General features: G+C 43.9%; 1 protein-coding gene across 1 annotated transcript in view; it reads right to left on the bottom strand.

Moving 5' to 3' along the window:
• Positions 1-8215: 8215 nt before the first annotated feature.
• The window catches only part of LOC116512024 (otoconin-90-like), an 81278-nt gene continuing 63075 nt past the window's right edge, over positions 8216-26418 (bottom strand). Inside the window, exons 12-19 of the mRNA XM_032222298.1 lie at positions 26299-26340; positions 19915-19962; positions 18681-18731; positions 17806-17856; positions 12957-13131; positions 11844-11950; positions 9488-9718; positions 8216-8226 (exon numbers count right to left, since the gene is read on the bottom strand). Coding sequence (XP_032078189.1) covers positions 8216-8226; positions 9488-9718; positions 11844-11950; positions 12957-13131; positions 17806-17856; positions 18681-18731; positions 19915-19962; positions 26299-26340 — 716 coding nt within the window. The remainder of the gene's footprint in view (positions 8227-9487; positions 9719-11843; positions 11951-12956; positions 13132-17805; positions 17857-18680; positions 18732-19914; positions 19963-26298; positions 26341-26418) is intronic.

The raw sequence follows: 26418 nt of genomic DNA on the forward strand, positions 1-26418 counted from the left end.
TATCCATAAAGGATGTTTTAATTATAGAATAATAGCCTATTTTTACATCGGGGTAAAAACATTACTTTTATGGGCGAACTGGGTGATTTATTAGGACTCTTAGAGCCATTCTTAGGTTAGGCCTTAGCAACAGCTTCATTAATTTGTTCTCATTGCTGTTTGTGAAGAAATGTAGAAAGAGGCTGTGCAACCTTTTCTGGTTGACTGGAAAAGCCTCAACTTTTCTGTAAAGATTTAACCCTCCAGCTGCCTCAGCAGATAACAAACTTGTTTGGTCTCAACCCCAGGAAAATACAACATTCCTTAAAAAGAACCACACAAATGTATGTGTCGCGGCTTGTCGGCCGCCTGCCCTTCCAGCAGCCAAATCGGAGGAGGAGGAGGAGGCGTGGGAGTTCAGGTCAGCATCAAGGCAACCTGAGAGCTCCAAGGGGGAAGAGGGAATGGAGCTGTCAGAGAAAGAGAGAGAGAGAGGCAGAGCCTGGGCTGTCTGTCAGCCCTCAGATGGACAGTCAACAGCCCCCAGGTCTGGAGGTGGCTGATGAGAAAGAGGAGGAACAGCTGGGTCCAGTGCCTGACATGTGAATGCACAGAAGTCAGAGGAGAGGAGAGCAGTGGAAATCCATGGGCTGATCCTTGGGATGGAAGAGCCACCTCTGCTAGCAAAGCCCCACCCTAGCTCTAGGGATAAAAAGGCAGGAGGTGAAGATGAATAGATGTGGCAGACAGCTATTCATCTCCCTGCCGGACAGACTTGTTAGCCTGTGGTGAGAGAGAAGCATTTTGTCGGGGCTGCTGGCACTCCTAATAAAGGAATCGTTGATTTAATACAAAGGGTTTGTCATGTTTGGGGAGCTGGGTCAGAACTATATGTTAGACGCGTCTGATCAAGCAAATGAATAATTCAGAATTGGTAAGCTTCGAGCTGGGAAAATCAATTTCCAGATCAAGCGATAAAGGAAGATTACAGCAAACCTCCATGGGCGTGACTTTGTTTAAAACTAAGTCAGCCAGGCAAACTTACAGGGGAGTAAAACCTCACAAATGAAGACAAATATACATGTCCCATGATGTTGCAAGATCCAGTCTTGGTCGATCACTGGTACCAGAGGTTTAGTCTTCTGACTGCTGGAGCCCATCCTCAGGGAACATATGTCTAGCAGAATGTGTGCTTTGAGCTATTCTATGTGTAGTATTTATGTAGTGCCTGGTTGGGTGTAATTTTTGTTTAGCTGTTAATTGGGTGTTGATGGCCTGCTATTAAATTGTTGGGTTGTTGTTTCTTCGTGCTGTCAAGCCCTCAGTCCTAAGTACTTGATAAGCTGATGGTAAATCAGTACTCCGGTTGTCTGACAAGGGGCCCGTTTCCCAGACTTCAATAATTTCCCTGGCTATTTTTGTCCCTGCTCGGCCAACAATCTTAGTAGCTGCAGAATAGAATGCATGTCCTTGTTTGTTAAAATGTGAGGCCGCCAATCAGTTTGGATCTCCTCATATGATTGCTGATTCCTTTATATTCAAATGATTGATCTGAATATTTTATTTCCTGCTTTTCTGAAGTAGGTGCTAGGATCTACAGTGTCATAAGCCATGATTCAGAGTCTAACTCTAACCTGGAAACTTGGCCACAATCAATCTGTTTCCCTGTTCCCACTGTTCTTTTTAAGCGCTTTTAAAATTTGTAGGTGAAGAAAAAAGTTACAAGAATGTAACCATTTGAAAATGCTGGATGGATTTGTTTTCCATCTCAATTGCCCTGGATGTTAAATAGTTCTTCCAAATCACTCCTGCTTTAATTGCGCTTATAATTATATTTTTGTTTTGTACAAAAAGGTTTATGAAAAACATAAAAATGGAATATTCCTATTCCTAATTCATAATTACATTTGATTGCCTCCAGAAAATTGATTAGCATTGTTAAACGTGGGTGTAATTAAACTGGAAATGGCTTCTTAGATATCTACATTGTTTAAATATATTTCATACAGTGGTGGGATTCCAAATCTTTTCCTACCGGTTCTATGAGAGAGCGCTTTACACGCATGCACAGCACTCAAAGACCGCCCTGGGTGTCAGCGCTGGTGAACTGAGCTGTTGTTGTTTTTTTAGCTCAGCTGAGACGCGGGAATTCTCTCTGCTGTTCAAATCAGCTGAGCTAAAAAACAAGGGAATGTAGGACAGGGAACGATGGGAGCAGGAGGGTGGGCCCAACCAGAGATAGTATTTGCCGGTTCTCCAAACTACTCAAATTTTCCGCTACTGGTTTTTGCCCTTTTTGCTCATTTCTGCCCTCCCCAGCCCCCAGGAGCACTCTGAAAGCCTCCTAAAGGCTCTTCAGGGCCATTTTGGCGAAGAGGACAGGGTTTTGGGAAACCAAAAATGCTGTATTCAGTGTATAAGACGCACCCAGATTTTCAGCCTCTTTTTTGAGGGGAAAAGGTGTGTCTTATACTCCGAAAAATATGGTAGCTAGAAAGCAGGAAATCCTTGCATTTTTTTTACTACCAGTTCAGGCAAATGGGTAGCATTTTTACTACCAGTTCAGGTGAACCGGTCCAAACCAGTAGCATTTCACCATTTCACCCCTGCCTATAACACTCCAGTGGTGCTGGATCCAACTATTATAACTGAGGCCATGAAGAAAACTGCTCCAATTAGTCTTGGTAACAAGGAAAGCAATTATTTGCCTTGTGATAGGACTCTTATCATATGTTCATAAGAAGAAGAAAAAAACAGTTATATCTCCTGCTGTGTTTCTACTGCTTCTTTCAGAAGCCTTTTATTTTAGCTCTGTTGCCCGTTTTGATTGGATTGGTTCCCATTGATCCTGGAGCCCCCATGGAACGGATGAAGGCCTGGCTGGCAGGGATAGCTTTCCATTGCTTTCAAGGTTGGAGAATTGCAAAGGCTCGCAGCGGCCTGAGATATTGCCTTCGGGACTTTGATTTTTCTTTCTGAAATCTTTCCTTTCTTTCATCCTCCACCCTTGCCCCTTTTCACAAGGCATCCAGCATTTCAAATGCATGCCAGATCAGAGCAAAAACAAACTAAAGTCCAAAGTTTCTCCCAGAACTTTTCATCCTCAGAAAAACATGGATGCTGGCGAGGAAAAACTAGTGATTTTCCTACTCTTTTTGCTTTGCTTTGCTTTTTTCTTTTTAATTGCTAGCTGGTCAGTGGTGGGTTTCAAAAATTGTTCAAACCTACTCTGTGGGTGTGGCCTCCTTTGTGGGAGTGGCTTGCCGCCCATGTGACTAGATGGGAGTGGCTTGCCGCCCATGTGACCGGATATGAAGATGCCGACGACACTTGTCAGAACCACCTTAAATGACCTCACACACAGCACTGGCATGCAGAAGAATATGATGTAAACTTGTTTTTTAAAAGGCATCTTTGGTTTGCGTTAAAACAACTTCAACACACACAATGTTCTGATTGCACCACAAACGCAGAAGTCCTCCTTACCTTTCACAGAGGCACTGAGTTTTATAAATATGAGCATGATAGTGTAGGACCAGTGGTGGGTTTCAAAAAATTTTGGAATCTCTTCTGTAGGTGTGGCCTGCTTTCCGGGTCCACTGGTGGAACCTCTTCTAACCAGTTCGGTAGATTTGATGAACCGGTTTTACTGAATAAGTGTGAACTGGTAGGAACCCACCTCTGTAGCTGGTACATAATTCTAAACTTAGCTAAATGGTTAACAACTAGTCTTCTGAACTTGGCTGGTTTTAGGAAGCTAAAGCAGGGTGGGCCAAATTTAGTACCAATTTATAATGCCTGGGTAAGGCCACACTTGGAATACTGCATTCAGTTTTGGTCGCCACGATGTAGAAAAGATGTGGAGACTCTAGAAAGAGTGCAGAGAAGAGCAACAAAGATGATTAGGGGACTGGAGGCTAAAACATATGAAGAATAGTTCCAGGAACTGGGTATGTCTAGTTTAATGAAAAGAAGGACTAGGGGAGACATGATAGCAGTGTTCCAATATCTTAGGGGTTGCCACAAAGAAGAGGGAGTCAAACTGTTCTGGAAAGCACCTGAGGGTAGAACAAGAAGCAATGGGTGGAAACTAATCAAGGAGAGAAGCAACTTAGAACTGAGGAGAAATTTCCTGACAGTTAGAACAATTAATCAGTGGAACAGAAATTGCCTCCAGATGTTTTGAATGCCCCAACACTGGAAGTCTTCAAGAAGATGTTGGATAGCCATTTGTCTGAAACGGTATAAGGTTTCCTGCCTAGGCAGGGCGTTGGACTAGAAGACCTCCAAGGTCCCTTCCAACTCTGCCATTGTATTGTATTATTGTATTCCAAAGAAAATGAACAGGTGAGAACAGAAGAGAAAAAGAATGGAAAGATTTGCCTGCTTAGGCGGTTCTTTTAACTGTCTCCACTGTTGATACGTGCGAAGTAATATGAAAAATAGATAAAATATCTACATTTAGTACCAGTAGCACAATTAATATATAAGGTTTAGCAATTATGTGTCTTGTTTGCTATGGACTTGCCTCCAGAAGTTGTGAATGCCCCAACACTGGAAGTCTTTAAGAAGATGTTGGATAGCCAGAGACTCTGGCCAGAGTCACCCGAGTAGTACAAATAGGTGTTCTTGGAACTGTTGAAAGGAGGCTCCACACCCATTTGCACTACTCGGGTGACTCTGACCACACAGATAAACCTCCAGGTGGCCTCAATGACTCTCTAAAAGGATGCAAATGACCAGCTGTCTGCAAGTGGTATCAATCCTTCCTTTCCCCACCATCCAGTCAGAGCTGAAGAAGCTTCTTGGATGAGAAGTGAAAGATCTTCCAAAAGCAACCTCAACAACAACCAGAAAGTCCAGTTGCCTCTTGAAAAAGCACCTTTGGGACCTTCCGATAAGCAAAGTCATTGAAGAAGCCAGGTTCACTTAACAACTATGTTGCTTCATGGTCACAAAAAATACTTTAGATATTGCAAATATATGGTGCAGTAGCCAACAAATATAATTAAACAGTTGAACAGTGGAAGAAGGCTGGGAGGTCCTGAAGACCAATGTAAGTTCCATTCATTCTTATTTGAGGTCAAATACATTGGTTCCACCACAAAACCGTGTTCGACTAAAGCGGCTCGACGAAACCGCGTACCTGACGTCATCACAGCACGACGAAAAAAGCACACTGTGAGCGCTAAAGCTAAAATTAACCCCTAAACCTAAACCTAACCCCCCGAAACCTAACGCTAAACCTAAACCTAACCCTTAACCTAACCCTAACCCTAACCCTAAACCTAACCCTTACCTTAACTTGAATCGGCTTGCTTTCAAAGCGCTTTTTAAAGCGCCCTTTTTTCTCCGCGGTCGCTGTTGTCGCGCTGCTGCTGATGTCAGTGACGCGCTTTAATCGGGCGCGCTTTAGTGGACCGCGGTTTTGTCGTGCCACGAAATACATTTATCGCAGGTTGCGTCATTGGAAGCTTTTTTTTTCCCCCACTTTAAGTGAAAGGTCTTAAAATGGGCCAAAAGTCACTAAACGTCTTGTTTAGCTATGGAAATTTTGGGCTCAGTTGTGATCATAAGTAAGGAGAAATGAAACGTCTTCAAAGAACAAACACCACACAGAGAAAGTCCCGTCTCCTCTTGAAAAAACACCCTTCAGACAACCATGACATGGATGATTGAGAATCTCCATAGATATTTGCTTATCAGAAAGTCAGCAAAAAGGGATCACATGACCCAGGGATCCTGCAAGCATCATAAATACATGCCAGTTGCCAAGCAAATTTTGATCACAATCATACGTGTGAAAAACAGTCATAAATCATGATCACGGTCATACGGGTGAAAAACCATCATAAATCATGATCACGGTGAAAAACAGTCATTTGTAGCTTTGAACAGTCACTAAATAAATGACTATAAATTGAAATCTACCTGCTGTGGCTCTAAGTGAAGATGAGTTCCGGGGTTCCACCACAAATGCACGCACAACAAAAGCGTGCCTGACTAAAGCGCGGTGTCTAAAGCGCGGTGACAAAACCGCGCGATGAATGAATGACTAATTAGCCCTAAAGCGCGCCGACAAAAGCGCACCAACAGAAGCGCGCTGTACCGTAACCCTAAACCTAACCCTAAACCTAACCCTAACCCTAAACCTAACCCTAAACCTAACCCTAAACCTAACTGTAAATCTTACCTTAAATGAAATCGCGCTTCTGTCGGCGCGCTGTTGTCGGCGCGCTGTTGTTGGCGCGCTGTTGTTGGCGCGCTGTTGTCAGCGCGCTGTTGTCAGCGCGCTTTTGAAATTGCGGTTTTAGCGCCGCGGTGTTGTCTGCGCGCTTATGACGTTCGCGCTTTTGACGGGTCACGGAGTTCCGGAGGTGGTGTGGGAGTCAGGGTCAGCATTAAGGCAATCAGAGAGCTCCGAGGAGGAAGAGGGAATGGTGCTATCGGAGATAGAGACAGAGATGGAGCCTGGGCCGTCCATCAGCCCTCAGATGGAAAGTCAACAGTCTCCAGATCTTGGAAGTGGTTGATGAGGAAGAGGAGGAGCAGCTGGGTCCCGTGCCTGATGCATGGATGCTCAGAAGGCAGAGGAGAGGAGAGCAGTGGAAATCTATGGGCCAGTCATTAGGCTGGATGAGACACTTCCGCTAGCAAAGCGTCACCCTGGCTCGGGGGATAAAAGGCAGGGGGCAGAGACGAATAGGTGTGGCAGACAACTATTCATCTCCCCTGCAGGACAGACTTGTTAGCCTGCAGTGTGAGTGTGAGTGTGAGTGTGTATGTGTGTGTGTGTGAGAGAGAGAGAGAGAGAGACAGAGACAGAGAGAGAGAGAGACTTTTTGCCAGGGCTGCTGGTGTTCCTAATAAAGGGAACATTTATTTAAACTACAGGGAGTTCGTTGTATTTCAGGAGTCAGGTCAGAACACTTCCTGTTCATAAAAGGCCTGAGCAGTTTCTTCTAGAGGACAAGGCCTCATCAATTGTTAAAACCTCCCTCCCTGCCTGCCTCTTTGATTCTCTCTCTCAAATTTGAAAGAGAGCATCTCTGAGTGATGACACAGCAGTTGAACATCTAGGCCGAGTGGAAAGTAACTGAATGGATCCCAGGAGTTTGCAGGTGGAAGGATGTGAGAGTTTCCGCCAATTGGAAATCACCACAACCATAAGCTTCCCAAAGCTTTAGAGTTTCAAAAACAAACAAACAAAAAGATTGGTATTAATTCTCCTTTGGAGCAGTAAATCTGTTCAGGCTCTCCGATGATAATCTGGAAAACCCGAAGGTGCAGTCTGCATTTTGAAGAAGCACAAAATTAGAAACCAGTTCTTAGAAACTTTCTAAAACACAATTCTCAACTAGGATTAGGCTCCGTGGGGGTCATAGCCATTTTTTCTACATGTTGTAAATAGCCCCAGAGAATCAGACTTCTATTCTCTCCCGCAGAAAAATAAAATTAGCCCAGTTCACATCAAGATCTCTGCTATCTCAAATTCCACTGAGTATATGGGCACATTAAGCAAACTCTTGTATTAACTGTTCTTCCTTGAATTAGCAGGAATTAACCGAATAACAGAGTTGGAAGGGACTTTGGAGGTCTTCTAGTCCAACCCCCTGCTCAGGAAGAAGACCGCTTTGTATTCTTGGCAATTACGTCTCCATTTAAGTTTATTGTAAGGATGGTGACATGGTGGCCCAGTGGATAAGACGCTGAGCTTGTCGATCAGAAAGGTCAGCAGTTCGGCGGTTTGAATCTCTAGTGCTGCGTAACAGAATGAGCTCCCTTTACTTCTCCCAGCTTCTGCCAACCTAGCAGTTCAAAAGCACATAAAAATTCAAGTAGAAAAATAGGGATCACTTTGGGTGGAAGGTAACAATGTTCTGTGCGCTTTTGGCATTTAGTCATGCCGGCCACATGACCACGGAGACGTCTTTGGACAGCACTGACTCTTCGGCTTTGAAATGGAGATGAGCACCGCCCCCCAGAGTCAGGAACAACTAGCACATATGTGTGAGGAGAATCTTTACCTTTAAGGATTCTGAGACAATCCAAACATCTAAAGCTACAAACATATGATTGGACACACCAGAAATTAAGTCAAGAAAATTTCAGGTGTGATTACTTTGTCATTCTCTTTTTTTAAAAAATCGGTTTCATATCCATGGCTTCAGCCCCTCCAGTATTAAAGCAAATCCTGAAGAAGAATTGTTAGCATACTTAACTTGTTTCTATAATGTCAAATTGTTCCTAAAAATAAGGACAAAGGAAGAAGCAGGGTCAAGCTTTTAATAGGAACTTTCATTTACATGGTATGATAAGCCATAATATCAAGTAGGCGTTGTTTATTTTGGTTTAGCATTGTGCGCAGAGTTATTCATTAAGGATTAGGGACAAGAACCAATTCATGATGGCTTGTTCCGGAAACAGAGATTTAGAAAACCTGTGATGGTATTGAAAGCAACTTAGAACATTTCATCTCTACTCCTCCTGATCTTTGTACAACCATCATTCTACCCAGGAGAGATTAAAAATGAAATAGGTATTATGGCTACATAGGTATTATGGCTATATAGGTGTTATGGCTATATAACCAGGTATGTTAAAGTTCTACTCTAAAGCAGGAACTGGGTATGTCTAGTTTAATGAAAAGAAGGACTAGGGGAGACATGATAGCAGTGTTCCAATATCTCAGGGGTTGCCACAAAGAAGAGGCAGTCAAGCTATTCTCCAAAGCACATGAGGGCAGGACAAGAAGCAATGGGTGGAAACTCATTGAGGAGAGGAGCAACTTAGAACTAAGGAGAAATTCCATGACAATTAGAACAATTAATCAGTGGAACAGAAGTTGCCTCCAGAAGTTGTGAATGCTCCAACACTGTATCTTTTTAAGAAGATGCTGGATATCCATTGGTCTGAAGTGGTGTAGGGTTTCTTGCCTAAGCTGGGGGTTGGACTAGAAGACCTTCAAGGTCTCTTCCAAGTCTGTTACTCTATTCTATTCCTCACCACTGAAATATATATATTTAGGGATCACCCAATAAGTAGAAGATCTCCCACTTTTACATCCTGTTGAGTTCTAAGATAGCATAACAGAATAACAGAGTTGGAAGGGACCTTGGAGGTCTTCTAGTCCAACCCCTGCTCAAGCCAGAGACCCTATACCTTTCCAGACAAGCAACTGTCCAGTCTCTTCTTAAACGCCTCCATTGATGGATGACCCACACAGTTGCTAGAACCGAGGATAAATTTCCTAACTTTGAAAACAAATTCATCCCTGGAACAATTTGCCTTCAGGAGTTGTGGGTGCTTCATCTCTGGAGGCTTTTAAGAAAAGACTGGACAGCCATATAAGATACACTACTGGCTGCCTCTTGAAAAATGTAGCCGATAGATCTGCAGCTGGGCAGAGAAGTGGAGATTTATCTTGTTTGCAATGGGACTATTCTGGATCTCCATCTGCCATTCCGTATTGCTCTTTTCCCACGTCTCAAGGGGGGCTGAGCTGGACCTGCCTCCTCGCTGCTACTCTCTTCTTCTTCTTCACTAGATGTTCTGGAACCTCTTGGAGGGCTGCTTGGAGGCCTCTCGCGTCCTGACCAGCGGCAAGCCAGTTTGTCCTCTCGGCAATCCTGTCTGCTGGGCAGCCTCCGGGTTTCGTTGAATGGGGCTGCAGCCATGCATTCGGCCGCAGCTTTATCGCAGGAACACAGGAGGTTTTCGCACAGGGTCCATCCAACACCTGGGAGAAGGGAAGATGGTGGAGAGGAGCTTCTGAATCAAATCTCACAGCGGCTACAATAAGGCCATGATGGCAGGAAGTGTTTGCCATCATAGCAACGTAGATGACCAGGTTGAGCCCAAGAAAGGTGTCAAGGTGTCATCATCTCGGAGTCCGTTTGTGCCTGCAAGAAATCTAAGTCCCACCCTCCTTTAATCCCACTGGCTCTTATCTACCGCCAACCAGCCCTGGATGACATCTTCGCATCTCGCTGTTTGAGGTTGAAGTTGCATAACATTCTCAGAGACTCTTCCCATCCTGCTTACAATCTTTTTAGATTGTTGCCTTCTGGCAGAAGATGCAGAACAATTAAAACTAGGACCACACGTCTTCTGAATGGCTTTTATCCCAGAGGTATAATTGCACTCAACAATGATCTAAAGGGACACCAAACTATTGGACAGCACTACTTGGTCTGTTGTGTGGATGCTTGGGTGGTTTAGGGGCGGGGAATTTTTTGGGGTGGGTGGGTGGGTGTTTGGGAATTGTTAAGTGTGTTGGGTCTGATCTCTGAGTGTTATGTGAATTTCATTGTACGTGTAAACTGTGTATTTACATACAATGACAAGGGAACAGCCAGACGAAGGGAACAGCTGAAGAACAAGGGTCAACTTGGAAGTAAGACCACAGGTGGACGGTGAATGGCTCCTCCCAAAGGAAATAAAAGAGGAGCGAAAGGGGAGGGGAGTTTGCAGGAGACAATTAGTTCATTCCTGCATTCTTGCCAAGTATTGTGGCGTCTGAAAGATATCAGCCTGGCCACTCTCCAAGCCTGATAAAGGTCGGTAATTATGAACTATCTTGAAAGACTGTGGGAGAGGAAAGACTTTACTGCAGAGGAATTCACTGTAAATTAAATAAAAGGCATTTATTGAGACGAGGACTTGGCTTCGTGCTTCTGGGGAAGCCTTGGTCAGAACACATTGTGCCAATATGACATGCCTGAATAAAATGTTCTTTGAAGGAGATCTCATGCCTCGAAGTTCTTTGGTTTGGGGTTGTGTTATTTGGAACCTAGACGAGATCTTTGATGAGCTCTAAGCTTCATTGTTTTCTTGCAGACATTTCATTACCCAACTAGGTAACATTATCAGTGCCAGAATCATTAACATTATCACTATCTAGTGTGGTAATGGAGCATCTGCAAGAAAACCACCAAGCCCAGAGAGCACCAAGGACTAGGGCGGTATTCACTTACCTTCCCTACTGGTTCGCAAATGTGAGCGCACGCGCATGCACTTTGGACTAAGAAAGGAGCCTAAATGGGATGCCATAGAGCAGGGGTGGGAGGGGGGGCCACCAGCGATTTCCGCTACCGGTTTGAGCAAATTGGTCTGAACTGGCAGAATCCCACCTCTGACAGTGGTGGGATTCAAATAATTTAACAACCAGTTCTCTGCCCTAATGACCAGCTGGGGGGAGGGTTGGCTCGGTGGTCATGTGACTGGGTGGGTGTGGCCAACTCAAGGTCACTCACGTCGATGGGCACTTTGCCTTAGCTGTTACAACATAATAAGAGTTAACCAGAGAGGCAGTTTCTGTAAACAGGGCAATAAAGATGAGGCTAGAAACAACACCAGAATGTTTCCTTCCTGCCTTCCTTACAGGATTAGCCCTGTAAAGTGGGAAAAACCAAAAGGAGATTTCTTCCAACAATGGGTTCTCCGAACTGCTTAGAAAGTTAACAACCGTTCTCCCCGAATAGGTGCGAACTGGCTGAATCCCACCACTGGATGGGAGGGAGGGTCCAAGCAGAGGTGGTATTGGTGGGTTCTCTGAACTACACAAAATTTCCGTTACCAGTTCACCTGGTTTGAACCGGCTGAATACCACCTCTGGTCATATCTATTATTTTTACAAATTTGATACACACACACACACACACACACACACACACCAAGGTATACCTTCTTTGTGGGTTTGGGAGATGAATTTTCTAAAGAACTGATGAAGTTCTAACTCTGTTAAAATCCTTTCCTTGAAGACTTTTCTATGTTAACCAGAGAAAAGTGATTTTTTTCTTCCTTTTCAAAATGTTTCACTTAAGAAAGAGGTGATTCTCGGACCCCGCTATCTCAAAACTTACACGTTGGTGTGTGATCAAAACACACAACTTCAGATCTTGACGTTTTTTCTGGCTGACATCCCAGCCTTTTAACTTGTTCCAGGCAACATTGATGGGAGAAACAACATCTGTTAGATGGAAAGGATAACAGAATTAACGTTTCAAAACAATTTTCTATCTACATGGACTGCAGCGTCCCTTACGTTGGTATAAACCTAGCAGGTATCATATTTTGAAAAATATTTTTTTCTCTCTTGCTTTATCATATCGCCTAGTTCAGGTCAAAGATGGGACATGGGCAGAGCCAGCCACAAGTGAAGGTGAGGGGCAAAGACCTCACCTCTCTATGATTTCTGCCCATTGTTCAAGATCTGATAGAGTTAATACTATCTGAGTCCTGTTGCTTCAGCAACACAACTGGTAGAACATAGAAAGCTGTATTTATTTATTTAAGGGTGGGAGGGAAGGAGGAAGAAAGGAAGGAAAGAGAAGAGAGGGAGGAGAGAGGAGAGAAACAGAAGGGAGGGAGCAAGGGAGGAGGGAGGGAAGGAAGGAAGGAAGAAAGGAGAGAATGAGAGAAGGGAGAAGGGAGGGAGGGAAGAAGGAAGGAGAGAAAGAAGAGGGAGGAGGAAGAAAGGAAGGAAGGCTAGAAAGAGAGAAGAGAGGGAGGAGAGAAAGAAGTGGGTAGGGAGGAAAGAAGGAAGGAAGGAGAGAAAGAGAGAAGATTGGAAGGAAGGAGAGAAGAGAGGAAGGAGAGAAAGGGGAGGGAGGGAGGAGAGAAGGGAGGGAGGGAGGAAAGAAGGGCAGAACAGTAGTATAACAATAATAGTACAATAAAATCAACAGTGGAAAAAGAACACAATAGGAATACATCAATGTAACACATGAAATAGATCAATATGCTACATATTGATCAAATTGAGTGCATCAATGTGGTACATAATATCTCATATCCTGCCCAATATCTCTGGCTGAGCAGAAATGGGGAAAAATTTTTCTCTCTTTCTGTTTCTATTGTTAACTGTAAATATTTATTTAGGACCCACATGCCTAGATAGAAGATTTAAGTTAGCAAAATGCATGCTGCCCTAGGAGCATATGTGATTCTTTCGTTTTGCTTTTAATGTTAGCCACCTGTCCAGTTCATCAGTCGGATGTCCTCTTCCCTCTTGACCACAAAAGCAGCCATATAATTCGAACTCCTCTGGACACCGGTCGGTCAAGCAGTAGAGCATCTCACCCAACTGTGGAAACTCGCGGTTGAGTTTTCCATTCTCGCCCCGTTGCAGAAAAGAGAAACGATCACACACTGTGGAAAGGAAATATGCATTTCACAGTTTTATTCTTTGAGTACGTATACAGAATAGAATAGAATAGAATAGAATAGAGTTGGAAGGGACGTTGGAGATCTTCTAGTCCAGCCCCCTGCTTAGGCAGGAAACCCTATACCACTTCAGAAAATAGTAATCCAACATCTTCTTATAAACTTCCAGTTTTGGAGCATTCACAACTTCTGGAGGCAAATTGTTCCACTGATTAATTGTTCTAGTGGTCAGGAAATTTCTAGTTCTAAGTTGTTTCTCTCCATGATTAGTTTCCACACATTGCTTCTTGTTCTACTCACAGGTGGTTGGAGAATAGTTTGAGTCTCTCTTCTTTGTGGCAGCCCCTGAGATATTGGAACACTGCTATCATGTCTCCCCTAGTCCTTCTTTTCATTAAACCAGACATATCCAGTTCCTGCAACCGTTCTTCATATGTTTTAGCCTCAAGACCCCTAATCATCTTTGTTGCTCTTCTCTGCACTCTTTCTAGAATCTCAACCTCTTTTTTACATCGTGGCGACTAAAATTGGATGCAGTATTCCAAGTGTGGCCTTACCAAGGCATTATAAAGTAGTATTAACACTTCACAGGATCTTGATTCTACCCCTCTGTTTATGTACTCTAGAATTGTGTTGGCTTTTTTTGGCAGCTGCTGCACACTGCTGGCTCCTATTTAAATGGTTGTTCACTAGGACTCCAAGATCCCTCTCACCGTTACTACTATTGAGCAAGGTACCACCTATACTGTACCCGTGCATTTTGTTTTTCTTGCCTAAATGTAGAACCTTAGTTGTAGAACGTATGGATGACTACGGAATTCTCTTTTCTGCTGCATATCTCATATTCCTCATATTTTCTCCCCTTTATCTTTCAACCTTCTAGAGAAGATCTGGGCATCAGAAAGATAAGGCTGAATTGGGATAAAAAAACCATTTTTCTGGGACTGTCCATTCCAGTAGCAAATGGCAATTGTCAATGTAACTAATGTGCTAATAAAAAAATAACTAAACCCAAGATATTTCCTAAAGGAGCAGCATGGTGGCCTAGTGGTGAAGGCGCTCGCCTCCCACTCAGAAAGTTGAGAGTTCAATCCTAGATCATAGAGGAAGTTTCTCTGTTAGGGCACAAATAGAAAATATCTGCTGTGAACTCTGCATGGTGTCAGGAAGGGCATCCAGCCAGTAAATGCTCAGCTCCACCCAATCATTGCAACTCTACCCTGAATTAAGGGATTCCAGAATAATGAAAGAGATGTTTTTTATGTATCTCCTGAAGAATTAATACACTGGTGGATCATTTCTTTTCTATTTACATTTTCTTTCATGTACAACACACAACTAACGTTCAAACTAACTGTTTTGTAGGTCTCCTCTCTTTTCCTCTAGTTAAATTATTGGATTGAGTGAAAGCATTTCATACCTTCCCTAAAATATTCTTCAGGAGATGGTGACGCTTCTGGAGTCATCGTAGACAATGTCACAGGTTCCTCCCCAACTATCTTGAAGACATGTCCTGGATTTGGGGTTAAAAAGATGCCTTTTTAAGATTCCGTGGAACCAGTGGTGGGTTCCGGATCCTATTCCAACCGGTACAGTTGGAACGGGCCCGGCGGCATCCAAATGGACATGTGCAGCGTGCGTGCACATGTGCGCAGTGCGCACATGTGTCTTAGTGCCTCTACTAGTGCCAGCTGCTCTGCGGAGCATTGCACAGGCGCTGTCCATTCTGTGTGCGTGTGCAGAAGCGCCAAAGGCTTAAAAGACCAGTAAGGAGCTCGGGCGGGCAGGTCGGCCCTCCAGAGCACCATACCGAAACGGTGCTCCAGGCAGGCTCCGGTATGCATACCGCCTGCAACTCACCACTGCGGGGAACTAAGATCTATTAAAGAAGTAACAAGAACAAAGCAGGCTCCTGTAGTGTTTTTGAATGAGGAAAAAAACCCCATCCTGTGGCATCCTTCCATGAATCTCACTTTAAATAAGTGTCTTATATATTAAAAGTATTGGTACGGAAGAGGCCTTCATCCTGCTGGGGATAGACGAAGGCGAGAACAGTGATGGCTAACCTTTTTGTTGTTGAGTGCCAAAAAATGCGAGTGCACATTCACAACAGCATGTCCGTGCTGGCATCCATAATGCAACCCCCCCTCATGCTCCCCCCATGCGGGCCGCACTGCTCGCCTGCAAGCTGAGCTTGTTATTTCCTCTGGGGAGTCAGGGAGGCCATTTTCGCCCTCCTCAAGTTCCAGAAAAGCCTCCGGAGCCTGGGGAGGGCAAAAAACAGGCCCAACGGGGCTACCAGAACTTCCGGTAGAGCCATTGGACCTGTTTTTCACTCTCTCCCGCCTCTGGAGGCTTTCTTGAGGCCTCCCTCAGCCCCCTGGATGCCCTCTGGCTGGCTGGATTGCTGCCAAGCCTTATCTGTGTTTATTGCTGCCCGAGTTTGTCTGAGTTGCTGCCAAGATCCTTATCTGTTTGTTATGCTTGGCTTTCAGCCACCGAGATTTTGGTTACTTGCTATTAAAGTACATTCCAGTTAAGCTTGTCTCGGCAGTTGTTATTGGACGGAGGAGGGGGTCAGAACAGTCATCTAAGGACAAACCCACATCCCATACTCAGAGCGTCACTAGTGAGATTATGATTGCTTATATTTATTCATTGTTATGTTCAGCAGTAAGTCAACACTATTTGGTTCTCATTGTATGTATTCCTATTTTCCCCAGTTTCACCATATCCTGTTCTTTCAATAAGGTTGACTCAGCCTTCCATCCTTCTGAGGTGGGTAAAATGAGGACCCAGATTGTTGTTGGGGGCAATATGCTGACTCTGTAAACCGCTTAGAGAGGGCTGAAAGCCCTATGAAGCGGTATATAAGTCTAACTGCTATAAAGCATTCAGATCTACCCACACAGTCTGTTTTCTTGGAGGATAAGTGGATGAAAAGGGCCCCCCCCCCGGCCCCCTGGATGCCCTCCGGAAACTGGAAACAAATCGTTTCTGAACTTCCGGTAGCCTCATTGGGCCTGTTTTTCTCCCGCCCCAGGCTCCGTAGGCTTTCCTGAAGCTTGAGGAGAGTGAAAACGGCCTCCCCTGGCCCTCTGAAAGGCCAAAAATCAGCTGGCGCTTGCATGTGCACAGATATGGCTCAGCATGCCAGCTGTGGCCCGTGTGCCATAGGTTCGTCATCACAGGGCTAGAATGATAACGATGATAAATAAGTAGAGGTGCAGTTTAAACATACAGCCACAGATGTCCCTGCACTGCCTTTTTTTCTAATGAATCCTATGGCCACAGGAATTTGACTTGCCAGTGTTTGCCGGTCTTGGAAATTCTGAAGTTGGCATGGCTTCTGCTTCTGGTGTGCTAATCCCAGGTGAAGTGGTTGTAGTTTTTATTGTAGCGAAGGAGCTCTCTGACAATCCTGGGAAAAGATGCAGGATTAGCTCCTTTGCGTCTTAATAGGACATTCAACTTTATATTAATTTAAGTCAAGTATAAATACCTTTCCCCCACCTCACCCCACCCAATCTCCCAAGTCTTGCTATATTGGGAGTTTTCACGGGGAGGGGATACACCTGGTAGGAGGAGGAAATGTTGGATGTAAGATATGTATATACTCGTAGCAAGGTCATTCAAGGCATGAAAGTCTTTGCAAGCCAGGTTACTCTCACCTTTTCTACCCTGTTTCCCCCAAAATAAGACCTCCCTGGATAATAAGCCCAATCGGGCTTTTGAGCGCATGCACTAAAATAAGCCCTCCCCAGAAAATATTGCAACACCGCAGCAGCCATGAGGTGATCATACTTGCCGTACCCTGCCGTGGCACGACAAAACCGTGCTGGTCAAAATCGCGGTGATAAAATCGCGGTGCTAAAGCGTCATCACCGCGCGTCATCACCGCCACGACAACAGCGTGGCAACAGAAGGGCGCTTTAAAACGGCACCACGGCAGAAAGCCGACTTCAGTTAAGGTAAGCGTTAGTATTAGGTTTAGGGGTTTGTTTTAGGGTTAGGTTTAGGGTTAGGTTTAGGGTTAGGTTTAGGGTTAGGTTTAGGGTTAGGTTTAGCGTTAGGGTTAGGGTTAGGGTTAGGGTTAGGGTTAGGGTTAGGTTTAGCATTAGGTTTAGCGTTAGGTTTAGCGTTAGGTTTAGCGTTAGGGTTAGGGTTAGGGTTAGGGTTAGGGTTAGGGTTAGGGTTAGGGTTAGGGTTAGGGTTAGGGTTAGGGTTAGGGTTAGGGTTAGGGTTAGGGTTAGGGTTAGGGTTAGGGTTAGGGTTAGGTTTAGGGTACTGAGTGCTTGGGAATGCGCAAATTTGCCCTCCGCGATTATGTCATCGCGGTAGGGTCGCGTTTTTCCTTAGCACTTAGAACGACGCGAATTAGTCTTCGCGCTTATGTCTCCGCAGATAAGGGCTTCGCGGATTTGTGGTGGAACCGTACCCTGCACCTCAAAAATAATAAGACCTCCCCAAAAATAAGGCCAAGTGCTTATTTTGGGGGTCAAAAGAAAATAAGACCCTGTTTTATTTTTGGGAAAACACAGTGAAAGCCAGCATAAAAGGAAGATACGTGTTTCTAATAAATGTAAATTAAGCAAACACTTTCCACAGCAGGATTGAAGACTTTTTCACCCCAGGAACAAACTGCAAGTACCAACTTACCTCTTAGTTCTGAATTATCAAAAGCAACAGTTGCCTCTTTCTGGGTCACAGCTACAAAGCAACATACACAAGGAAAGTTTGTGTTACTAGATCAGATAATGTTTATGGTTTTTGTAATTTCCTTGATCAGGAACATTTCAAAACATGCCTCTCTAAGCAATCAAATATCTTTTCTATTGCTTCCTTTTTGCAGATGATGAAAACAGAAGTTTGATGCTTAACTGAATGAGCTGAAGCAAACTTCTATCACTTGCAGAAATAGCCAAGAAAACTACAGGGGAGAAAGAAAGGAAAAGGAAGGGAGGGAAGGAGGGAGAGAGGGAGGGAGGGAGGGAAGGAAGGAAGGAAGGAGAAGAGAGAAAAGAGGGGGAGAAGGAAGGGAGGACGGGAGAGAGAAAGGGAGAGAGGAAAGAAGGAGAGAACAGGGAGGGAGGGAGAGATGGAGGGAAGGAAGGAAGGGAGGGAGGAGAAGAGGGGAAAGGGAGGGGGAGGAAGGAAGGGAGGAAGGGAGAGAGAAAGGGAGAGAGGAAGGAAGGAGAGAACAGGGAGGGAGGGAGGGAGGGAGGAAGGAAGGAAGGAAGGAAGGAAGGAAAGAAAGAAAGAAAGAAAGAAAGAAAGAAAGAAAGAAAGAAAGAAAGAAAGAAAGAAAGAAAGAAAGAAGGATGTCCCCCATGAGCTCTTGCTAATTACAATAATTTCTTATATTTGAATTTGTTTTGAACTACATTTGTCCCTTACACAATGCTAGGATCATTTGGGCGTTTGAAAAAAATTGGTGCTTCCTGAAATGGCTTATATGGTTCACCCCATGTTGACGTATGTTGAAATACATTTTCTACATGTTTCATAATGAAATATAAAGACCCATACAGTACCCCCTCCTCTGAAGTTTTCAAGGACTCCACTGCTTTCAATGTCTGAAGAAACTGAAAGAAAAACAGATGTGTTGGGGGTAAAAAATGTGCATGGATTCCTCCTAACAAACAAGCATCCAAACATCAAACAATTTATAAGAAAAAGATGTTGACTTGAAGGAAGCCCTAGGAGGAGTGAAATCTATCTCAAGATGAAATTTCTTAGGGCAGTGATTCTCAACCTTTTCTTCACCACGGAACCTCTTTAAATACCTTGTGTGGCCATGGGTCACTGAGACTTAACTCAAGATTTAAATCACAACATTTCTTCAAGCATTCGTCGACTTCCTGTGATGACATTGGGGGCCGCCCAGTGGTGGGTTCCAGATTCTGTTCCAACTGGTACGGTTGGAACAGCCTCGGCGTCACCCACACGGACACACACGGCGCGCACACACACATGCGCCATGCACGCATGTGTCATACTTGCTTGTGATGCTTCAGCAAGCCTCCGCGACACTCCAGCTGCTCGGCAGAGCATCGTGCAGGCACCATACACACCATGCATGTGCACGAAAGCACCAAAGGCTTCAAGGACAGGTAAGGAGTTCAGGCGGGCAGGGGGGCCCTCCGGAGCACTGTACCAGAACGGTACCCGGTGCTCCGGGCAGGCTCTGGTATGCCCATACAGGGGCGTACTGCCTGCAACCCACCACTGGGGCAGCCCAAGGTTCTGCAGATCACAGGTGGAGAACCACAGTCTTAGAGAATTTGGATTTCGGAGCAGATGCCGAAAAATTGGAACTTCCATGTACTTCTAACATAGACCAAAGGCCATAACAGGTCTGTCAGGAATCAAATGATGAAAACGTTGCTTCAGTATGAATCTCAATCATGGATCAAGCTGCGTCAGTTTCTAGTTATGGTCATTTAGCTATGAACTGTGACAAATGGTCATAAGTCACTTTTTCAGTGCTGTTGTAACTTCTTACAGTCACTAAGTAAACTGTTGTAAGTTGAGGACAATCTGTATTAGCTAAGATCACTGAGATGTCCTGGTCTATTGAGGGAGGGATTGAGGGTGGAAAAATCTACATTCAAGTGCAGCTCAGCCGTCTGCATCTCACTGTGCCAATGTAAAGAAGAAAAAGTGAATTGAATTATTTGTTATCCATCATGTCTTTGGTTATTCTGGAAATCTAAGAATTTCAAGGAGACAACAGTTGCACCTGTCCAGAAGAATGTATTAACTTACATCTTTCATGGTTATTCAGGGTCAGGTCATTGAACTCTTGAGGAACATCTGTCAAAGAAAAAAAATAGATTCTGTGACAAATCCTGTTTTGTAATTTACTCCAAGAATCAACACAAGTGATTTTTTAAATAAAGAATTAAGGATGATGATGATGAGGAGGAGGAGGAGGAGGAGGAGGAGGAATAGGAATAGGATGAAGAAGAAGAAGAAGAAGAAGAGGAGGAGGAGGAGGAGGAGGAGGAGAGGAGGAATAGGAATAGGAATAGGAATAGGAATAGGAATAGGAATAGGAATAGGAATAGGAATAGGAATAGGATGAAGAAGAAGAAGAGGAGGAGGAGGAGGAGGAGGAGGAGGAAGAGGGGAGGAGGGGAGGAGGAGGGGGAGGAGGAGGAGGAGGAGGAGGAGGAGGAGGAGGAGGAGGAGGAGACAATGACTTTATTGGCCAAATATGATTGGACACACAAGGAATTTGTATCCAGTGCATAAGCTCTCAGTATACATACAAGCAATAAATGATAAATCATTATCATTGTCATCATAAAAGTACATCCATCCTCAATCATAAAATACAACACAATGATAGACATAGGATACTAAAAATACGCAATCAATATAACTCATACTAGGATACTAAGTAAAACAATATAAATCATAAGCTTCAAGCAACAAAGTTATAGTCAAAAGATAGATAAGGAGATGGATAATAGGAAAAATAAGAAGAATAGAATACAGTCTTACTAGATAATTTGACAGTGTTGTGGGGATTAGTTGTTTAGCAGAGTGATGGCATAGGGGAAAAATTGTCCATGTGTCTAGTTGTTCTAATGTGCAGTGCCCTATAAGCATAGTTTTGAAGGTAGAAAAAAAACCCCATATACTTTTTCCTCTATAAGTTATGACTTAGGATAGCAAAAATAATAAATATGGGGGATTTTTTTGTGTAGAGATAAACAAAAATCAATATGGCAATTATAATAAATATTTATTAGATTTTATTATGCCTTTATTATAAAGGCAACTCAAGGCAGTTACCTATATAATAATACTCCTTTCTCCTTCTATTTTTCAACTTTGTGAAATTGGCTGGGCTGAGAGAAAGTGACTGGTTCAGAGTCGCCTAATCAGCTTTTCCTATCCAAGACAAGATTAGAACTCACCATCTCCTGGTAATTGCTCCAAAGTCACCAAGCTGGCTTTCATACCTAAGCCGGGACTAGAACTTGCTGTTACCTAGTGTTTGGCTCAAAGTCACCTAGATGACTTTCCTGCCTAAGTTGGTACTAGAATTCACAATTTCCTGACGATTGGCCCAAGTCACTGAGCCAGATTTCAGGTTTAAATCGGGACTAGAACTCGCAGTCTCCTGGTTTCTAGGCTAGTATCTTAACCACTACACCAAAGTGGCAATGGAATTATCATAATGTATATTTTTTGGGGGTATTGAAAGTCTTTCTTTAAGTAAAGTTATAGGACCGTGATGGCGAACCAATACCATGTGTCCCGGAAGTGGCATGCAGACCAATCTCTCGGGCACGCAGGCCATTGCCCATTGCTCTTCGAAGTTCGGGCGCAGCAGCTAGCTGGTCTTCACGCACGCGGGAGCACGGGAAATCAGAAGAGCAGCCTCCTGGTGCGCATGCGCGGACTGGGAAGATGATCTTCTGGTTTCTGGTGTGTGGAGCTGCTCTCCACACATCCATGCACGCCAGAAACCAGAAGACCAGGCGGTAAATGCGCACGCAGGCATCGGAAAATGGAAGAGCAGCCACCTAGCATGCGCATGTGCATAGGGTTTCCAGCACACGGATATGCATGCTCCCGTTTAAGCACTTGGTGCCGAAAAGGTTCGCCCAAACTGTTATAGGATATATTATTGAGTTTATATATTCATTTGCATGAAAATGAACAGGTTCACCAACACTGTTATAGGATATATTATTGAGTTTATATTTTCATGCAAATGCCTGAACTTTTACAAATATCAAAAATGCACCTCCTCCTCCTCCTTCTCTTCCTCTCTGGGAATTGATATTTCCGTTGCTTTCCACTTCTGCAGTAACTATTCAGAATAAAAAAGACTATCAATACAGGAATGTAGACTTGATCACAAAACAACCCCCAATTCTGCTTATCCCAAATAGCGTTTCAAATGTATTGGCTTTATTAAACAAGTCAGATTCAATAATAATAATTGCAGTACTGATGGACTTATGCTCAGCTCCCGGAATCATTACAGCTGGGCCAATGGTGGTTTGGGGAATAACTAGAAGATGGATGATAAAACAGGGTATCCTTGTGAGATCGGGCGAGCTGAATGCCCCTGATTCTTAACGACATTTTAATGAAAATGTCAGCCATGACAATTACAGCTTTTGCCCAGATAGAAGCATCTGAGTTTCCAGTATAATCAGATCAGCCACCTACAGAAACATTTCAAAACTTTGACCTCTGTACTTTCTCTGCCTGAATCCTCACCAACTATAAACCCTTTTTTCTTTTTTAAAAAAGGGGGGGGGGTTTCTCCTGGCAACAAGCTATTTTTGCTCTCAAGCTAGATGAAAAGCTGTGTGCTATCCGAAATTTTGCAACACATATCTACTCAACTCTCTCCATCACTGTCTAGCAGGCGTATCAGACGCCCAAAAGGAACTGAATAAAATCGTTTGAGGGAATAAATGATCCAATTGTTCCGAAACTTCATGTGATGTGTCGGTCCAAAAAAGCAATTGTCTTCCTAGTTTGTGACATGTTGCATCGCCATCTGCTGCATGTTGTTGTAACATGTTGTTGCATCAACAAATGTTGGCTTTCATGCCTAAGACAGGACTAGAATTCATGGTCTCCAGGTGATTGGCCCAAAACCATCTAGTTGGCTGTCATGCCTAAGGCAGAACTAGAGCTCCCAGTCTCCTGGTGATTGGCCCAAAGCCATCTAGTTAGTTTTCGTGCCTAAGGCAGGACTAGAATTCACAAAGTCAACCAGCTGGCTTTCATGCCTAAGGCAGGACTAGAACTCACAGTCTCCTGGTGATTGGTCCAAAGCTATCTAGTTAATTTTCGTGCCTAAGGCAGGACTAAAATTCACAGTCTCCTGGTGATTGGCAAAGTCAACCAGCCGGCTTTCATGCCTAAGGCAGGACTAGAACTCACAGTCTCCTGGTGATTGGTCCAAAGCTATCTAGTTAGTTTTCATGCCTAAGGCAGGACTAAAATTCACAGTCTCCTGGTGATTGGCAAAGTCAACCAGCCGGCTTTCATGCCTAAGGCAGGACTAGAACTCACAGTCTCCTGGTGATTGGTCCAAAGCTATCTAGTTAGTTTTCGTGCCTAAGGCAGGACTAAAATTCACAGTCTCCTGGTGATTGGCAAAGTCAACCAGCCGGCTTTCATGCCTAAGGCAGGACTAGAACTCACAGTCTCCTGGTGATTGGTCCAAAGCTATCTAGTTAGTTTTCGTGCCTAAGGCAGGACTAAAATTCACAGTCTCCTGGTGATTGGCAAAGTCAACCAGCCGGCTTTCATGCCTAAGGCAGGACTAGAACTCACAGTCTCCTGGTGATTGGTCCAAAGCTATCTAGTTAGTTTTCGTGCCTAAGGCAGGACTAGAATTCACAGTCTCCTGGTGATTGGCAAAGTCAACCAGCCGGCTTTCATGCCTAAGGCAGGACTAGAACTCACAGTCTCCTGGTGATTATCCCAAAGTCATCCAGCTGGCTTTCATGGCTAAGGTGGGACTAGAACTCACAGTCTCCTGGTCACTGGCCCAAAGTCACCAACTGGCTTCCATGCTTAAGATGGACTAGAATTTACAGTCTCCTGGTTTCTAGGTCAGCACCTTCACCACTTCCCTAAACTGGGTCACAATATCTGCCCCTGCGGACTCATGTCACGTTGTGATCCAAAACTTTTTCACATGTATTATGAATAACCCATATGCCGTATTCCCCATGCTACACCAATGCATTTGACTTCTCTGTACATTTCTTTCTTTCTGTAAAATATTCGAAGGAGTTTGACAATGAAAAAAAAATCAATAAGACAACTTTGAAATAATCCATGTAAATTGTTGCCATCGAGTTGGATAGGGAATGATAAAGAAATATAACGTATTAAAACCAATCCACCATTAATGCATAATTTACTTGCATACATAACTTTGTATTTGTCCCTGTAAGGTTTCATTCTGTTCTTTTTGACTCGTTTTGAGTCAAAATGTTAAGCTGTGGGGATCATCTGTTCATTTAAAATGACATTTTGCATCTGTTCATAAGGCCTTGTTTATCTTGCCCAGGTTGGCAGCCATCTATAAACTTGGTCAACATTTATTCTGCTTCTTCATCCTGAACTTCAATGTTAGCAGCTTCATTGCTTCTAGAGAAGAGGAATTCTGCCAAGTCTTTTGAAAAAGGAACGATTTGAAAATCTACATGCATTTCCTTAATTGATAGTATTATAGACCCCTGTTGTTTCCAGGCTGAACAATCTCTTAACTTGAGAGAATAGCATCCGTTCCCAGGAGAGAAACATGAAACAAGGAAAGGAGAAGGACGGGCACCAACCATCTGCCAGAGTCCTTTCTGTGAACTGAATCTCTTTGGTCCTCGGGTGTTGAAGCTCTGCAGAAAACAAAATTAAAAGAGCTGTATCTTTTTTTTTAAGTTTGGGGTTTTCTTTGGTTCTTTCTGCAGCCCAGAAATCAACACTGCTCTGCTAAAACAGACATGGCAAAGATACACTTTATTCTTTCTGTTTTAAAAAATAAAATAAAACTGGCCTTCAAAATTCTTAACCAGATCAGCTAATCTCCAAAGAACATCTAAAGCAGGGGTGTCAAACTCGATTTCATTGAGGGCCACATCAGGGTTCTGTTTGACTTTGGCAGCTGGGGTGGGTGTGGCCAATGTGGGTGTGGCCAGCTCAACATCACTCATGTCGGCAGCCCCTGTGGTGGCCCGAGTGCTTTGCCAGCAAAAACAGACTCCCGAGCTCTGTTTTCAGTTGCGGCGGCCTCCTGCAACCTTCTGCCAGTGAAAACAGAGATTGGGAGGGCACGTGGCACTCCCAAGCTCCATTTTTGTTGGCAGAAGCACTGCAGGCTGCCCCTTTGATGTTTCCATGGTGGCCCCAGAGGGCAGATCTAAGCACCCCGCAGGCCGGATCTGGCCCACGAGCCTTGAGTTTGACACCCCTCGTCTAAAGGACAAAAATCTGTGTAAATGTGGAAGAGAGAAACTATTTTTTATGTAAATATAGAACGGAGTTTGCTTGAATTCCACCCCGAAAATACGTCAGAGTGAAGAAGAAAATAAGTAAATACAACAACAGAAGGAGGGGAGGAAGAGAGGAGGAGAGGGAAAGAGGAAGAGGAGAGGAGAAAGGAGATGGAAAGAAGAAAGGGGAAAGGAGAGGAACTAAGGGAAGAGGAGTAAGAGTAGGAGAGCGCGTAGGAAGGGGAAGAAGAGGGAAGGAGTGGGGAGAGGGAGGGGAAGAAGAAAAATGAGAATGTATTTGTGAATGTATATATGAGAAATAAAAATAAAACTTTTTACAAAAATCTGTGTACGGACAAACTATTTTTCAGGAAAGTTATTAATGTCAATGTCACCTGGCAGGATCCAAGAAGAAGACATTTTCCTTCATGGTGGCCACCTAATCCTTTGAAAGGGACTGAGGACCAGTCTCTTCACATGGGCAGTAAGCCCAGGGTGAGAAGTTTCAAGAGTTTTAGAGTGTGTTGGGGGCACAACTGCCAATTGTTTTGTTTTTGTCATTTTTACCAGACTTTAAATTTGTCCCAAGCTGCCCGGGGTCATTTTGAATAAACTGGCTCTATAAATTGGAGGAAAAAAATCACAAACAGGTTTAATAAATGAATATACTGTAGGTATGAAGCCAGAGGTGGGTTCCTACCAGTTCGCACCTATTCGGTAGAACCGCTTCATCAAATCTACCAAACCGGTTAGAAGAGGTTCCACCAGTGGACCCGGAAAGCAGGCCACACCTACAGAAGAGGTTCCAAAAAATTTTTGAAACCCACCACTGGTCCTTGGATATGATTATTCTACACTATCATGCTCATATTTATAAAACTCAGTGCCTCTGTGAAAGGTAAGGATGACTACTGCGTTTGTGGTACAATCAGAACATTGCGTGTGTTGAAGTTGTTTTAACGCAAACCAAAGATGCCTTTTAAAAAACAAGTTTACATCCTATTCTTATGCATGCCAGTGCTGTGTGCGAGGTAATTTAAGGTGGTTCTGACAAGTGTCGTCGGCATCTTCATATCCGGTCACATGGGCGGCAAGCCACTCCCACAAAGGAGGCCACACCCACAGAGTAGGTTCGAACAATATTTGAAACCCACCACTGTATGAAGCATACCTGAAGCAGGAACTGTGGTGTGAACTTTCACACTAGATGTTTCTGAAAAGAGAAGTAACAGGTGGCCAGTAATATAAATGCATAATATGATTTTATATCACAGGAAGTTATTGCATGTAC

Source organism: Thamnophis elegans, chromosome 8 (genome assembly GCF_009769535.1).
Source record: "Thamnophis elegans isolate rThaEle1 chromosome 8, rThaEle1.pri, whole genome shotgun sequence".
In the NCBI taxonomy this organism is placed as follows: domain Eukaryota; kingdom Metazoa; phylum Chordata; class Lepidosauria; order Squamata; family Colubridae; genus Thamnophis; species Thamnophis elegans.